This window comes from Equus quagga, chromosome 14 (genome assembly GCF_021613505.1).
Source record: "Equus quagga isolate Etosha38 chromosome 14, UCLA_HA_Equagga_1.0, whole genome shotgun sequence".
NCBI lineage: Eukaryota > Metazoa > Chordata > Mammalia > Perissodactyla > Equidae > Equus > Equus quagga.
In genome coordinates, this window is record NC_060280.1 from 11,869,022 (window position 1) to 11,886,008 (window position 16,987).

General features: G+C 46.8%; 1 protein-coding gene across 1 annotated transcript; it reads right to left on the reverse strand.

The window, feature by feature from the left end:
- Positions 1-440: 440 nt before the first annotated feature.
- LDHA (lactate dehydrogenase A) lies at positions 441-10,487 on the reverse strand. Its single transcript, XM_046686245.1, has 8 exons — positions 10,357-10,487; positions 8,081-8,230; positions 6,200-6,317; positions 5,045-5,218; positions 4,413-4,586; positions 3,118-3,235; positions 1,760-1,883; positions 441-1,178 (listed from the first exon to the last, which is right to left on the reverse strand). The coding sequence occupies exons 2-8, from the start codon at positions 8,204-8,206 to the stop codon at positions 1,014-1,016; spliced, it is 999 nt and encodes a 332-aa protein (XP_046542201.1). The 5' UTR covers positions 8,207-8,230; positions 10,357-10,487; the 3' UTR covers positions 441-1,013.
- Between the last annotated feature and the right edge of the window lie 6,500 nt (positions 10,488-16,987).

Here is a 16,987-nt window from a genome sequence, read left to right on the forward strand (position 1 = left end):
TTTTCTCCTGTTAATCTATCTCATGTCAAATTAATTCTTAGAACAGCCAGAAGAACCTAGAGGGTAGAGGAAAATTTCTTCCTTCCCTACAGTACTTACACAAACTTAGATGGTATAGCCTACTACACACCTAGGCTATATAGTATTAATCTTATGGGACCACCATCATATACAAGGTCTGTCATTGACCAAAACATTATGCAGTGCATGACTGTATATTAAAATGATTGATTGTAACGGAACTGGTACCAAAACAACCTACTCAACCTAGTCACACCCTTAATATACTAATTCAAATTAAACTAAAGTCTGATCATTAGTAAGTAGTACCCCTTAAAAAATCATTGCAGGGTTGCCCAAGAACAACCTAAGGGCTCCCAATAATGTAATGAATACGTAATAGCTTTATGACTTTACATCTTAATAAAATAACAGAGCAGTCACTGTTCAAGGTTTATTTGGTGTTTTAGTTGGCATGACACTTGAATAATTGTTTGCATTATTTATATGCAGATTTTTTTTACATTACATGGCAATATACACTATTCTGATACATGTGGTACACAAGATAAGACCCTCTAGAACAGTTATGCACAAGACATGCAATACTGGATTTATACATTGCATCTCAAGATGTGACTGACTGAAGAAAAAGAAGTTGGACTAGGCATGTTGGGTGAAGGAACCAGAAGTTACATCACACAGAGTAAACACACATCTGGTGTGAAGGGAAACTGCAGCCTGTGCAACACTGGCAGTCATGCCTCCAAGGTGGCAGAACTATTTTACACCAGCCAGTTTAGGACTACACAAGGTAACTATCAATCAGCATCAGGATATAGCTGCAGGGTTTTAAGAGCCACTCTTACGTCTAACTTTAGGAAACGGATGTTGCTCCTAGGTTATCTTAACATTACTGCTTCTGTCACAGGTCACATAAAAAGGACAATGCGCACAACCTCCAACTAAAATCCTGTTGCAGCCTAGACAGTGAAGTGGTACATCAGAAGACTTTAAAACTGCAGCTCTTTTTGGATCCCCCAAAGCGTATCTGCGCTCTTCTTCAAACGGGCCTCTTCCTCAGGAGTCAGAGTCACCTTCACAACATCTGAGATTCCATTCTGTCCCAGGATGCACGGCACACTAAGGAAGACGTCTTCTTTTATTCCATAGAGACCCTGCAGACAAAATGGAAAACATTTTACGTTTTGTTTATGAATTCTGGGGTCTCCCAAGACTTGCATTCTCTACAATTGTCAGGCTTATTTAATACAACTTAGTAAGTAGAAATTCCTTGCCACGTTTCCAGTTAGGAGGTAATAAACATATAAAAGGAAGTCATTAAAAGAGCAGCAAGATTTCCATTCTAAAAGAAAATCCAAACCACTGCCATTATTCATAGCACTTTCCAATTTTTATTGTCTAACCCTTTGGTGACTCTAACTTGAGTGTGATTTCTGTTTTTCCCAAAGGACAGAGATCTGTTTCTTTGATGGTGTTCCACCTATCTCAGCATGATTGAAGAGTTTTTCAGTCAAGAAGTTATCAAGTAGCTATGTGCTGAACACAGTGCTAGTGGGCATTGATCCTAACGCCCCACCAAGTCTTTTCGAAAAAGAAAGTTGCAGGTGCGTTAATTTATTTGACTTAAATCAATAATTGAGGACTTACATTAATCTAATTGCTTTCTCAGAAGAATCTTTTTTAAAGAACAGGAAATAATAGCATTCAAGTGAAACGTATCAGTACATAGACCCACCTTAATCATGGTGGAAATTGGATGCACTCGCCTAAGATTCTTCATTATACTTTCTGCCAAATCTGCCACAGACAGTCCAATGGCCCAGGATGTGTAGCCTTTCAGTTTGATCACCTCATAAGCACTGTAGGGTAGGGAAGAGCAGGGGAAGGTATGAAAAAATAGGGTGGGAGAAACAGAGAAAAACAAAGCTTTCACTGAACACACGCTGTATAGTAAACAATGCCACAAAGTTGCATTATATATACACCTAAGAGTAACCCTTGCAAGGTAAACCAGGACATTATATATAGGGATGTTCAGAACAGTACCGTTAGGAATAGCAAAAACCTGGCAACAAGCCCAGTGCTCTCCAACAGGGGAATGGAGAAATTGTGGTATCTTCACATACAGTGAATACATCCCATACAGTGAAATATTACACAGCTGCCAAAACAAACAATTATAGCTACATGCAACGAAAGAGATGATTCTTTAAAATGTATTTAAAATGTAAAATATTGAACTTTAAAAAGCAAATCCAAGAAGATTACATTTAGCATGCTTGACTCAGGATTATTTCAAGCAGGGAGAGGGTAGGGGGACAGAGGAAAGAGTGGGAGAAGGAGCAAAGAACTCACTCATCCCCAAGCACCAACAGACTAGTAACTCCAACCCAACAAACACTGCAGTTAGTAGACAGCTACTGGCAATGTTTCTTGGGTTGCAGGGTGGGTTCACAGATTTTTATTTAATTAAACAAATACAAACAAGAGGGCTTTGCCTAGACCAATCAGGATTCATCATTCAATTCTATAGACCTGAGGTCCACACACGACCACATGACTTATAATAAGTAAATAATTCCACCAAGTTGAAAGCTGGCTTGTTTCAACAATTTCTAGCAGTTAATACTAATTTACATTTTTAGCACCGTTACGAGTCTAGACATTGCTTAAACTTTATAACCATCTGAATAAACACGAAGCAGCTGTGTTTCTATTCATAAAGACGATAATAGGAACTTGGATTTAAAAATTCTTATTCCTAGAATGAATCCCACATGCTGTGGAAGTAAAGACGGCATCTCAAATCAGGTAGGCTTAATCTAACTTGTTTTATCTTAATAGTTTGCAATACGAGCACAGAAAGATTTATCATACTATAAATGGAGAATTATGGCAAAAAAAGATAGGCTGTAGCACAAATACATGTCTATAATTTTTAATACCTTTACATCTGTTTTATAGTATGATCTTTACCAAAACTTCAGAAAACAAGTTCTCTGACAAAAAGTACTCAAATGCAAATGATATTAAACTTTTTTAAAAAATAATAAATTTTAACCTTCCACATTGCCAAATTATGAGATCTATTACCTGTCAACCACCTGTTTGTGAACCTCCTTCCAGTGTTCCTTATCTGCATCAGTGCCTAACTCAGGGTGCAGATTCTTCAGGGAGACACCAGCCACGTTCACTCCACTCCAGACAGGCACTAAAAGAAATAGTACAGGATATACTTACTTCCATGTACCACCCAGCAGACCAGTAATTCTGACCCATTTTTCTAAGTCTCTTTTCTTATCTGGGGAGGATTACCCCCTTTTGGTAGATGGTAAAGACTACCAATGCCCTTATTTCTAGATTTTCGTTGATTAGATTATATAAAACTAACAAGTTTCACTATATTCAAACCTGTTTTCTTAACCTATTGGGATATTTAATCCATATAAATTTGAAATATAAAGACAGTATGAGATCATAAGGAGAATTTTCTTGGCATAAGGAACTGAGAACTCTGCACAAATTATCCAATCTTTCAGTTGTGGGGCTGGCCCGGTGGCATAGCAGTTAAGTTCACACGTTCTGCTTCTCGGTGGCCCGGGGTTCACCAGTTCGGATCCCAGGTGTGGACATAACACCACTTGGCAAAAGCCATGCTGTGGTAGGCATCCCATGTATAAAGCAGAGGAAGATGGGCATGGATGTTAGCTCAGGGCCAGTCTTCCTCAGCAAAAAGAGGAGGATTGGCAGTAGTTAGCTCAGAGCTAATCTTCCTCACAAAAAAAAAAAATCTTTCAGTTGTGATAATAATAGAATTTTTTTGATACACTCTATTTGGATTGGCTGATTTTTTCAGGGCCAAGCAGTTCAAGTCAAATATAAACAGCTGTGATATTAAATGACTGAGGTCATCCTAAGAACTATCATCTTATTTATTATGTCCATTGTAAGAAGCAAAAGAAATTTCGTTCCCCATCCCCCATGCCATAAAATGTCATACAAAATGGCTAAAATCTCAACAATTCTTAGCACATAATTATACCAAAAGATAGATTTCTGGGATCCATACTACTCTGACGAATGGATATCTGATTTTTGCTCTGATTTAATACTGAAACTCCTGTCAATATTTTTTTGGGTGTTTTTGGTGAGGAAGATTGGCCCTGAGCTAACATCTTTGCCAATCTTTCTCTATTTTGTATGTGGGATGCCACCACAGCACGGCCTGATGAGCAGTGTGTAGGTCTGTGCCCAGGATCCAAACCTGTGAACCCCGGGCCATCCAAGCGGAGCACGCAAACTTAACCACTACCCCACTGGGTGGGCCCTCCTGTCAATATTTTACACAATCTTTTTGAAAACAAAAAGAGAAAACAAGTCATGCTTACCACTAGAATCTCCATGCTCCCCAAGGATCCACCCATGACAGCTTAATGGGTGAACTCCCAGCCTTTCTCCCATTAGGTAACGGAACCGGGCTGAATCCAGGTTGCAACCACTTCCGATAACACGGTTTTTGGGAAAGCCGCTTATCTTCCAAGCCACATAGGTCAAGATATCCACTATGAATAAAACATTTAGGCAAAGACAGTAGGTAAATCATTAGATACTGATTGGTTACTCAAGATACATGGCTCTGTATGGATCTTGATATTGATCATGACAAATCGATATGTTTGTTAATATTTTTAAACCTGTAAACTATGGTATAATACAGCGAATATATTAAGTATTCAAGAAGTGTAGCTGAATGACAATAAACTGTGCATCAATAACACATTATTCATAAACTTATCCCTTATCCGAGATCTTCTTGGGCAAGTAACTAATTTTAAAGTTCCAACTCCATTTAGAGGCATTGTATCCCCTCTTATGTTTTAAACTTAACTATTTTACAAAAACACAAATCCAACTTCAGGAGAAAAATGAAAAATATGAGCAATAGATATGTGTATACAGAATATGACATAAACCGTCAGTTTTACTCCAGCTCAGCTACTTATGCAATTAAAAGCCTCACCTGGATTGGAAACAACAAGCAACTTGCAGTTTGGACTGTATTTTACAACATTAGGAATGATGAATTTAAAGATGTTCACGTTACGCTGGACCAAATTAAGACGGCTTTCTCCCTCCTGCTGACGTGCCCCAGCTGTGATGATAACCAGCTTCGAGTGTGCAGTCACACTATAGTCTAGACAGAAGGGAAACAAGAAGCAGATTTAGGCCTTTAAGAGAACTCCATTACCCAGCCAGCAAAAATTTGTTCCATAAACTTTTTTTAATGGATAGTTTCATCAGTGTTTTGTGTAGGTGGCAGATGAATTCCCCCAATGACCCCCAGACTCCTCCTTTAGTTTTTGGAGTTTTATCACTGTGGCCACTTACATGGAGGAAGAGTATGTCAACACCCTCCTTATATTCTGGTTTTAGTCACCTTGTGACTTTATGTAACTAAAATTGGGAGGCACTGGAAAGAATCAAATGAGATATAGCCCCCAATTTTTTGCCACCTGAGCTCAGTGCTTACACTCTTGCACACTCCTATTTCTACTTAACTACTTGTCATATCAGCCCAGGGACAGGCCTTTTGTTTGTTTGGTTTTTTCTCAAAGCAGAGGCAACTTTATACTTATTAAGCATGTTTTGCTTCTAGTTACCCTGTGGCACAGGATGGTTAACCCAGGGATGAGGACAAGGAAGGGAGCCACCTACTAGCTAAGTTGTCGATGATTTTCAAGTGTCTAAACAAACACCATTTGGGCCCATGTCCAGGTTTCCTGGCTGGTGCCCATAAATGTGAAAAGGTCAAGCCAAGAATATCTGCTGAAGGGGCTCATTTACCCTATTCTTAACCCTGCGTCAGTGTGTGAAGGGAAGTGGGGGAAGTAAGTATATTTAATTTAAATATTTGAAGCAGTGTGGTTAAATATGGACCTAAGGAGCTTTACTAACTACTTTCTAATTCAGATGCTTTCCACATCATAGACAAATTGGATTTCCTTTTCAAACCACTTACTAGAAATTGAAACTTTGGTATCAATAGGTACCAACGCAAAATTATTCAAAGGCCCTCTTATCCTGTATAAAAAAGAAATCTTTGAAGAGCTAGGAATTCAAGCCTGGTAAGAATTAAGTCTAGCATGGACCACAATATAAACTTGTTGAAATCAACCTTTGCCAGAGACAATTTTTGGTGTTCTAAGGAAAAGGCTGCCATGTTGGAGATCCATCATCTCTCCCTTCAATTTGTCTTCAATGACATCCACAAGAGCAAGTTCATCAGCCAAGTCCTAAAAGACATAAAATTTTTAATTAAATGGAAAATTGCTACTTCCAAATTTTTAGAAGGGCATGCAAAATTTCTATACTTCTGGCATAGGAGAGTTCTGCTACTTTATGAGTGTCAGGGCATACCTCAAAGTAGAGACAGGACTCCATTTAAAAGCTGACTAACACATAGGAAGAAATACTGACCCTTTCTCCAACCCTCTCTCCCCACTGGAGCAACCTCTGCGGAAACTCCACCACCACCACCGCATAGAGGCAGAACACCAGATTGGCAGGGGTTAGAATAACATCCAATTATGTAAAACTGCTCTATTTACTCTCAAATTCAGTTTTACACATTGACTTTAGGTTGCTATTCATTACATAGGTGATATTCATCAGTATTAAGACTTGGAATTAAAAAGTGATATTCTGGGGGTGGGCTGGTGGTGCAGCAGTTAACTGCGCACATTCCGCTTCCGCGGCCGGGGGTTCATCGGTTCAGATCCCGGGTGCGGACATGGCACCACTTGGCAAGCCATGCTGTGGCAGGCATCCCACATATAAAGTGGAGGAAGATGGGCACGGATGTTAGCTCAGGGCCAGTCTTCCTCAGCAAAAACAGGAGGATTGGCAGCAGATGTTAGCTCAGGGCTAATCTTCCTCAAAACAAACAAAAAAAAGTGATATTCTGGATCATTCCCATTTATGTCTTCCATATACTAACGAACACTAACAGTTTTACATAAAGATAGATCTATGCATTGCAAACTATTGGTGAAAGATATCAGTTGAAGCTATAAAAGTTCATAAAGGCATCTCAGACCAGGAGCACCAACAATAGCTTTAATACAAACGGGATGCATACCGTTAAAGCAGAGGTTACACTAGCTGAGATGCAGATCTACCTTCAATCATCTACAGTATAATGAGTGCTCTGGCAGTTACTCTTATCCACACGAGTTAAAGGGCATCACAGGAAAAGATCATAAGTGGTTCACAGGTGTGGGAAAAACAGGTGGCATCCATCTCTGATCGAATGGGTAAGGGGTAAGAGTAGGTAAACCCTGTGGGCTCTCCTAACAGCACATAGAGAGCAACCTGTGTTGTTCTAAGACCTCTGCATAGCTCATTTCTGTCTTCAGTCTTCTCACTTCAAACCTTTTCTGTTCAGAACCCAGAATTCACCATTTCACTTCTATTAGGAATTCCAAATCTGAATTTCAAATATTTTAATATTGTAAGCAGCCTCGATTTCTTTTTTATATAAACCAGGCTTGACTACTGTAAAAAGTTTTCTGTATTCATTCACAAGTTCTTTTTCTAATTAAATTTTACCTCCATAATTTGTACCAAAATTGCTATCCAAGGGGTGGGGGCAGTAGGGATTTGCATGAGAGCAAGATTTTAAGATTTTCCATTCAGTGTGATTTTAATTTTAGCACATGTATGTATCATTTTCAATTCAAAAATTACCTTAAAATAATTTTAGCTGGTTAAAGGCATGGACTCTTCTTTTTCATTTGCAGGCAATTAATGTATGTTAATACAGCACAGTGAATTTAAGGAACTGGGTCTCCAGTCTAATAACATTTTCTTCTTTTAGTTCAGATACTCTTTTACTATAGCATCATGTTTCAAAAGTTTGTTTCACATAAAGTTCTTTGAATGAGCGCATAAACTAAATATTTGTGTATACAATGTGTTACAGTTCTTGGGGAAGGGAGTGGGGCGATGGGTGGGGTCAAAGTATCCTTGGCTTCCAGAGCGATGGGCTCTCACTTACCTTCATTAAGATACTGATGGCACAGGCCATACCAACAGCACCAACCCCAACAACTGTAATCTTATTCTGGGGGACATGTTCTTCCTTAAGAAGATTCTGAATCAGCTGATCCTTGACAGTTGCCATTTTGGACTTAGAACCAGAAGGAATCTAGAGGGAGAGAAACAGGCACTGTCACTGCATCCCCTTTAAATGAACGTTTATTAACCAAAGCTGTTACTTCTTTCTGGGTACTTGCCACTAAAAATCACAAGGGATGAGTAAAAAGGGAGAGGAAAACACCCTCAAGATAGCTAAAGGAGAGTCGAAAGGCCTAATGCCAGGCTCTGGTCTCGCTAGGATCTTGGTGTGCAGGACCTCACCTTGGCGTGGAAAAATAATATTGACGTTTGGGTATAAGTAAAGCCTCCTGAGGGCTCACTCATCGTGGCGAGTTAACCCCAAGCGGGGCTGCCCTTTCCTCAAACAAGACCAAGGGAGCCGCACGCCCAGCTCGACTCCAGTCACCAGGCCTCCTGCCAAGCCTCTCAAGGAAGGACCAGAGAGGTTCGTGCGGAAAGCGCCATCAACCGCTTCCCGGTGGTGCCGGGGTGCCTGCGTGAGCTCTGCTCATGCGCGCTCCCTCGGTCCCCTCGCCCCCGAAGGGGCGGAGATCAGACCAACAGCTGGGTCCGCAGGAGCCGGCGGGTTTACGCTCCACCCAGCCTGGCAGCCGCCCCTCCCTCCCCCGCGCCCACGAAACTCGCGCGCATGCGCATTTCAGAGCGTTGGGCTAGCACCAGAGCAGTCTAGTAGCTGCTGGCCATTGCGAGGTTGGCAGTGGCCCCGACGCCGATAACTAAGATGCCCCGCCCGAGAGCGGAGACGATAAGGAACTCTCCTGCTCCCCGGGTCAGAGGGCCTGGGCTCAGACTCAGATTTTAGTGCTCCGAAGCAGAAGCCAACAACGTGAAGCCCGGCTGGCAGCCACGCGGGCCTGGCACGGAGCCGGAGCCAGACTTCAGGAGCAAAACCAGGAACTGTTAACAAACCCGCAGGGAGGCGCCTCGTGTGGATTCTGCTGTGATCCTGGTTGCAGCGGCATGAGGCCCAGTATGAGGAAATTCTGTCAGTACAGGAAGTGTAGAAATAGCTGCAGAGGCCTGAGGCCTGGAGCCCTAAACTTAACACATACTTGGTGGACCCTCGATTTCCAGAGCCGGGGAGGGGGGCTTCGACTCTGCGAATCCAACCGTGCGCTGCGTTCACTGGAGAGATGATCACAGGTTGTATCCCGAAAGCACCACCCCAAAAGTCTGGACACCGCCCCAAAGGGCAAAAATATCCGAAAGGACTTCCGGGCAGGCAGCCCACAGTCCCCATGCTGGAACCGGGTCTCTCCTTACAAATCTCTGCTATTTCTAGACAGCCTTGTAAGGTTTCTGCAGCCTGGCCGGGGGCAGGGAGGAGTTCTTTCTGCAGAGACCTCCTGGCTTCACCAAAACCTAAGCCCCGGGCTCCAGCACTCCCTTCCATGTGGGGACACGGGTGGAGGAGGGGCCCGGCAGAAAGAGGGTCTACTCCCCAACTCTGCCACCCACTCACTGTGACTTTAGAGATACCCTAACCCTCTCCCAGCTTTAGGTTCCTCCATTCTTCAAAACGAGGGAGTGGTACCGGATGATAGACCGTCCGAGGTGAGGAGGGCTGAGACCCTCGCCGCTTCATCTTTGCATGCACCGTGCCTAGCGTAGCGCCCGATACATCAGTAGCTGCTTAATAAATCTAATTTGCGCAAAGAGCGCTCATACTCTGCAGGCAGCAGCCGCGCCCGTGCAGCCCACCTCTCGAGAGTCCTAGGGTTAAAATGCGACCCGAGCGGCGCTCAGCGGCTTTCCGGCTTCCAGGAACCCGCCCCAGACTGCTGAGCTCTTTCAGCTCCATGGGCTCCGGAACCGGACCTCGAGTTCTCCGCCCTTTGCCGATTTCGAGCCCGGAGGTATGCCCCACCCTTCGGATTTGTCATCTTGTCCTGCATCCACCCGGACTTTTGACCCCAGGTTAGATGAGGCCACCTCCTCGGTTCCCCAGCCCGGCCAGAGGCCACAGTGCCCACTTAGAGTAAAAGCAGGGTGCGGCAGGCTCCGAGCCCACGCGTGGCTTGGGCCACCGCCTAGGTCTCCAGACTGTGCCTCTGGGAAGCAGCACCTACACCCCCCCCCCGGAGCAGGGACCCCTTCGCGGGCAGCTCGCTCTCCCGCCGGCGCGGGCGCAGTGCGCGCCGGGCCCGACCGTACCAGGAGTGCACGTCGGGTGGGCAGGCGAGGGTCGGCGGCGCGCGGCGGTGGATCCGGACTTGGCGGCAGCTGCTCGGGTATTCGGAGTGGGGCGCGGGAGGGGCCTTAAATGGAACCGCGCGGCTGACGTCAGGGGGGAGCTGGGAGGACGTGCGGGAACCCACGTATGGGTCGGGCTGGGGGCGGGCTCCGAGCCGGGCGGGGCAGTGGAGAGGCTCCGGCGGCGCGCGCAGGCGGACCCGGGGCAGGCGAACAGACCCACGTGCTCTGGAACGTCTACACTGCTGCCCAGAGCCACGCTGTCTCCGGCCACAGAAACGCCGGCCAGAGCCACCAGCCGGAGACCGGCCGACCCTCAATTTCCTCTTCCGTAAAATGTGGAGGTTACTCTCGAGGAAGGTACCATCTGAATCTTCACCGCTGTTTCCCTTAGTCCAGAGCAGCTGCTGGCCCGTAATAGGCACTCGACAAATATCTGTTGAAAGAAAGACATTGCTTAGCACAGCCTGAGTCTGTTCTCCTTACCTAAGTCGAGTGATCTCCAAAACTTGACGCCGTTTCTCCCCCTGCTCCTGAGCTTTCCAAGTCTGCTAACCCACAGCGAGGCCTCAGCCCCTCTTGTCTGTGCTCCCTACTGCCCCACCCCGGCCAGCACCCCGCGTCCCAGCCACACCCAAGAACTCTCCGGTTTTTCTGTTTTCTACATAGCACGTTATTCTTACCTCTGGGTCTTTGCTCATGCTGCTTCCTTTGCCTGGCCTGCCTTCCTCCTCCATCTCCTCTTTAAACCATCTTCTTGTGGTCCCCCTCCCACCCCACCTCAGACACGCACACCCCTCCCTCCTCTCTGCTTCCACCGCGCTGGTCTGGACATCCTCAACCCGGCTTGCGTTCCAGGTGTGTGCGGCTCTGCTCTCCTACCTGATACCCAGTCTCCCATGCTTCCTGTGAATCAGTCTACCTGCCTGCACCTGGGGCACCACCTCAGCACCCAGCTCTGAGAAGGATCCATAATTGTGGGTTTTGAAGGGAAAACTCTAACCTCAGCTCCAGAAAAGCGGGGCATCTCTCTAACATGTCTTCGCAGTTTTCCCATCCCTCTAGGATGCCCAGAAACCTAGGCTCTCACCTCAAAGTAATAGCTGGAGGGGCTGAGGGCCAGGTTCCCAGGGCTGGGCATTTTTCAACAGTGTCTGTGGTTCCTCAGTTTTTGCAACACTGTCCTCAGTCAGTCAGGGCTGGGCCCCTGTCTGCTAGCCAATGGACCACAGCTGCTGGCAGGAGGAGGGCAGGGCACCGGGAGCCGAAGTCGGGCTGGGGAGGCAAGTAAGAACCCTCACCAGGAGGGCTCTGGGTTGACCTCTGAGATAATCGAGGCAGAGAGTTCGCACTCCCCTAAATGAAGGCATCTATCAACAGCTCACTCCAAGCACCCTTTCCGCTTCTTATGCAGAACAGTAGCCTCGACTTAACTCTACAAATTCGAATAAAATAAGTTTACTGGGCACCTCCTATGTGTGAGGCGGCAAGCTAGGCAATCCCATATTCATCTACGCTTTAATTCTTTGGAGTAGGCACAGTTATCCCCATTTTTCAGACAAGAAAACCGAGACTCAGAGAGAGAAGTGACTTTGCCAAGGTCACAAAGCTAATGAGTGATTTCAGCTGGCACTTTAACCCAGTGCTGTCTGACTCTAAAGCCTTTGATTTTTTCCTCTACAGGATGTTATCCCTTCCCTCCCCCCGCCCCCCCCCCCCCCCCCCTCTGCAGAGGTCAAGAAATATTGCAGGGGGTCCAAGCCAGTGCTAGGCTCAGAAAGTTCAGTTTTCAGTGAGAGAGAGTGGATGCCAGTGGGAATCTCTGCCTGTCTGCTGAGTGGGAACTTCAGTCTTCTCCCACCCTCAGACTGCAACTTGAACCGCTGGTTCTCCTGCTTCTCAGGCTGGAATTCATACATTGGCCTTCCTGGGTCTCCAGCTTGCAGATGGGAGATCGTGGCCATTTTCAACCTCCATAATCACATGAACCAATTTTTTATAATAAATCTCATTTTCCATTTCTCTGGAAAACCCTGACTAGTACAGAAGCCTGACTAATACAGTTTAAACAGAAGAATGTCTGTGCTAAAGCCAAAGCAGAGGGTGGGCCCCATGAAGTGGGTCAGGAAACACTGTTTTAGAGGGCAGAACCGGCTTCTCCACCTGACCGAGTGTTTTATTAGGGGTGGCCTCTTTAAAAGGCAAAATCTCACAAGATGATGGTTTGACTAGGGGACCAGCTGGCCTCAGAGAATGAGTGGTGCTCAGCACCCAATATAAGCTTTTCCTGGAGTGGATCTGGCCAAAGAATCATGTCCAACCAAAACACAGTGCTGAGTCCTTCCTTCATGCAGTAATGTTTTTTACGTTCCTCCCAAGACTATTCAGTGACTCCTCATTCAGTGGCCTCCAGAATCAAATCTGAATTCCTTGGAATGGCTCAGTAGGCCCTCCAAGATCCAGTGCCCACACCCCTTCTCTGGCCTTATCTCCTGTTTTCCTTCATGCTTCCTATATGCCAGTCCCAAGGCTACATGCTGTGTGCTTCCACCTGGGCAGCTCCTTGAACCCGAATGTTCTCCCCCTTGCCACCACCCCTGCCCACCTGAACCCACATCTTCACAGCTCCAGTGCTGTTACTTGGGCTTTATGTTAAACTAATGCTTATTGTTCTCTCACTAGATAAGCTCTTCATGGCTAGAAACCTCTTCGTTCATCTGCATATCCCAGCGCATACAATAAGTGTATTTTGAATTAAATGCGTACCATGTAAAGGGCACTGTGCTAGATGCTGGGGATACAGAAATGAATAAGAGCAATTTATAAGCCTTCAGAGACTTCACCATTTAGTGGAGGAGAACAATAGCATCCCCCTCTGTAGTTAAAATACAAGACAGAGGGGCCGGCCGGGTAGTGCAGTGGGTAAGTGTGCATGCTCTGCTTCGGCGGCCCGGGGTTTGCCAGTCTAGATCCCGGGTGCGGACATGACACCACTTGGCAGGCCATGCTATGGCAGGCATCCCACATATAAAGTGGAGGAAGATGGGCATAGATGTTAGCTCAGGGCCAGTCTTCCTCAGCAAAAAGAGGAGGATTGGCAGCAGTTAGCTCAGGGCTAATCTTCCTCAAAAAAAAAAGTTATAAAAAACAAAAAACAAGACAGAATGTAACACTGCCACAAAAGAGGGAGAAAAAATTGCTCTAGCATTCAGAGGGGAGAGAAGTCCCCCTCTGGCAGGGGATACCACAGAAGGCTTCCTGGAAGAGGTAGCATCTGAGCTCAGCCCAGAAACAGACTTTAACTGGTGAAGATCAGGTGTTCGGAAAGCAGAGAACACAGCATGAGTAAACGCCTGGAGGCAGGAAATTCAAAGTGTGTTTACTGAATCTTTAGCTTTAAACGCCAGGCTAAGAAATTTAGGGGGTTCATTTTTTTGTTTTTTCTTTGTCGGTGGAAGTCACTGCAGTTTTTGAAGAATGGGGGAGATAGGGTGAAAGCGAGGTGGTTGAGAGGTCATGGAAAAACGGGCACCTTGTTTTGTAATAATAGTCAATGGATGCTCAGAACCTACACAGCTCCAGTCACATCACACAGAATGCATGCTTCTCTGACACACCCTGCACAGCCCCGCAGCCCCTCTGAACACTTGCTGACAGCCTGACTTTTTTCACCTTTTCTGTGGTCACAAGGCTGCTGGCCTTCATGAGTTGCAGGGCCTAAGATGCAGATGGCCATATCCATTTCTGTCCCTGACAGGCCAGGGCCTGCTCTCCCCCTTGCATCTGGCAAGAGAGCAGCCGTCTGCCCCTGGGAGACTGCTTCATGTCACCCCCAGCCCCATCCATCTCTCATACGATGGAGTGGAAGCTGAGGACTCCACCCGACTCCTCCATTTCTCCTGGGAGCCGTCTCTACTGGTACCCCTTCCGTCTCCTCCCCTTCTCCAGGCTGGGCTCATCCTCAGGTGCTAGGTGCTGCCTCTGTTTCCCTTTTTGGCTTGGACTGTCATTCCCTCCAGAGTTCATTCCTCACACATCCCCTAACAGAATCCACCTCAGAAACTCTGGATTCCCTTTGCTATAGATCGAATATTTGTGTCCCCACACCCCCCAATTCACATGCTGAAACCTAATCCCCAAAGTGATAGTATTTAGAGGTGGGGCCATTAGGAGGTGATTAGGTCACTACGGTGGAGCCCTCATGAATGGGGTTAGTGCCCTCATAAAAGAGATGCCAGAGGGATCCCTCACCCCTTCTGCCATGTGAAAAAACAGTGAAAAGATGGCCGTCTATGAATTTGGAAGTGGGCCTTCACCAGACACCTGCCAGCGCCTTGGTCTTGGGCTTCCCAGCCTCCAGATCTGTGAGAAATAAGTTTCTGTCATTTATAGGCCACTCAGTCTGGGATGTTTTGTCATAGCAGCCCAAACAGACTAAGGCACCTTTCCAGCCACTTCTACCGCAGGAAAGAAATAAGAGCTGAGCCCTTTTCTCTCCATCCTCCACTGACAAGGAGTTAGGCCTCAAGCTTTCCATCTCATTGACAGCTTCCAAGGCAAAGAGCAGAATATAAGTGGCTTCTGAACTGAGGGCCCCAAAATTGGTGCTGCAGAGGGAGTCCCAAGGACACTCCAAGCAAAAGTTCCCCAGTGTGGGCACCAACAAGCAGAAAGTGTCCCTTATCTAATCAGGCTAGGAGAGGACTGTGGGAAGCTGTGACAGCCTTTCCGTCTGACACCCTGGGCGGCAAGGACAGTGACGGGCATGGCTTAGCAAAGCCATGATGAATGAGCAGCCTGGAGGAGAGGCAACATTGACCTGAGGGTCAGGACAACTGGGTTCTTGCTCCGGCTTTGTCATGGACCTCTGGGTGGCAGCCACGTTCCCTCTGCAGCCTCAGCATCCTGACTGTAAACGCGAGAGAGTCTCTCTTTTCCAGTTCTGACATCCAGGGGGGCTCTGAGTGAGTCAAGCTCTGTACACTCCTTCATTGCTACAATTGCTTGGGCCTCAGAGCAAAGCTGCCTCCATTCTGGGAAGTGATGAGTGTTCCTCCTGGGGTAAAGGTGGACGGTCAAGGAAATGACCCTTCTCATAGCAGCAGGAAGTCCAGGCCTAGCATTCTCTTGTGCCCCATGTTAGCTCCAAACTGGGTCCAAAATTCCCAAGGCACTGGTGAGTGCTGGAATTGTTAATAAAAACAGTCTCAAAGGGCTTTGAAAGCAGACTCCTGATAACAGGAGCCCATCTCTCTCTGATTCCTGTGTAGATACGTTTAAACCTTTAAATCTTACCAAATGGGGAATTGTATTCCAAGCCCTAACTCAAAAAAGAAGGGTAATTTCCTGTAAAATTCCAAGAGGATCAAAGCCATTGCAAATGTGACTACAGCCAGAGAAGTCCGTTTGGAATTTCCTGGGGCTAGAGCGTGAGACCAGGGTGGAGGTCTTCTCAGCGGTGCAGCTGCTGGCTGGAGGGCACCCTCACTGAAGTCTGGGTCTGTGGGCCCTGGGTTTTTGTTTAAACGGCTGGACACAGCCACCCATCTAGCTACATCTCACAAAGCAGGTTCTCCTGGAGAAGGAGGCTCTCTGCCCTTATTCGAGCCTGTTCTGAGGACCGTGGCCTGAAAAGGTAGTCCCACCTCATTTTTCTGGTATACCGGAGGGGGTTCTGGCTCCAAGGGGGAGCCTGGGATTCTGTTAAGAGGAGCAAAGGAAAGCTCCCTGGACCCCAGGAGGGATCTCAGGTTGTGGTGAGGCCAGTGCAGACATGGAGAAGGCCCCCCCACCCGCAGCCAGAGAAAGCTCCCTGGGTCCTTCATTTGTGTGTGGGTTAGGGTGGCTTTCATGTCCATTTTCTCATGGCACGTTCACCTCAACCAGGAGGGATAAGCAGAGCAGGAATTTTTATCTCTTTTACTGGTGAGACTACTAAACCTCAAAAAATGTAATTGCCTCAGTGGGCAGGCTGGTGGTATAGTGGTTAAATTCCTGCTCTGTGCCTGCCAACCAGGGTTCATGACCTGGCTCCCCGGCGCGTCCTACGCACTGCAAGTCAGGCCACGCTGTGGCAGCATCCCACATGAAATAGAGGAAGATTGGCACAGATGTTAGCTCAGTGGCAATCTTCCTCAAGCAAAAAGAGAAAGATTGGCACAGATGTTAGCTCAGGGCCAATCTTCCTCACGAAAAAAAAAGAACAAAGTAATTGTCTCAGGCCTCACAGCTAGTAGGCAGCCAGGTGGATTTCTAGCTCCGGGACTAGTTTTCCTTCCCCTGCACCCCTCTGCCCCTCTGTCTTCCGTGGGGTGCCTCCCAGCCTGGAGAGCAGTTAGGCCTTTGCTCCTTGGATATCAAAGGGCGAGCATGATAGATATTCCCTCATGGCTGCAGGAAGGTGCAGGGGCTGCCCACTGGGCTGCACCAGGGCCCTATCTGACCAGCCTCCCTGGCATGCCAGTAGCCTCGCACAGCCCACGTGCATGCAGGGCCAAGCTCTGCCCTTTGTACAAATACACTTGCAGCGTCAGGCTCTCTCAAAGGACATGTTAACTTAGCTCACCTTCCAGTTTTAGCCACAGAAGGAGTG

Coding starts and splice junctions, on each gene's coding strand:
- LDHA (XM_046686245.1), bottom strand. CDS start 8,206: ATGGCAACTGTCAAGGATCAGCTGATTCAGAATCTTCTTAAGGAAGAA. Junction 3,236..4,412: donor GGAGCATGGAGATTCTAGTG/GTAAGCATGACT, acceptor TATTTCTTTTAG/TGCCTGTCTGGAGTGGAGTG. Junction 1,884..3,117: donor CACAAACAGGTGGTTGACAG/GTAATAGATCTC, acceptor CCTACCCTACAG/TGCTTATGAGGTGATCAAAC.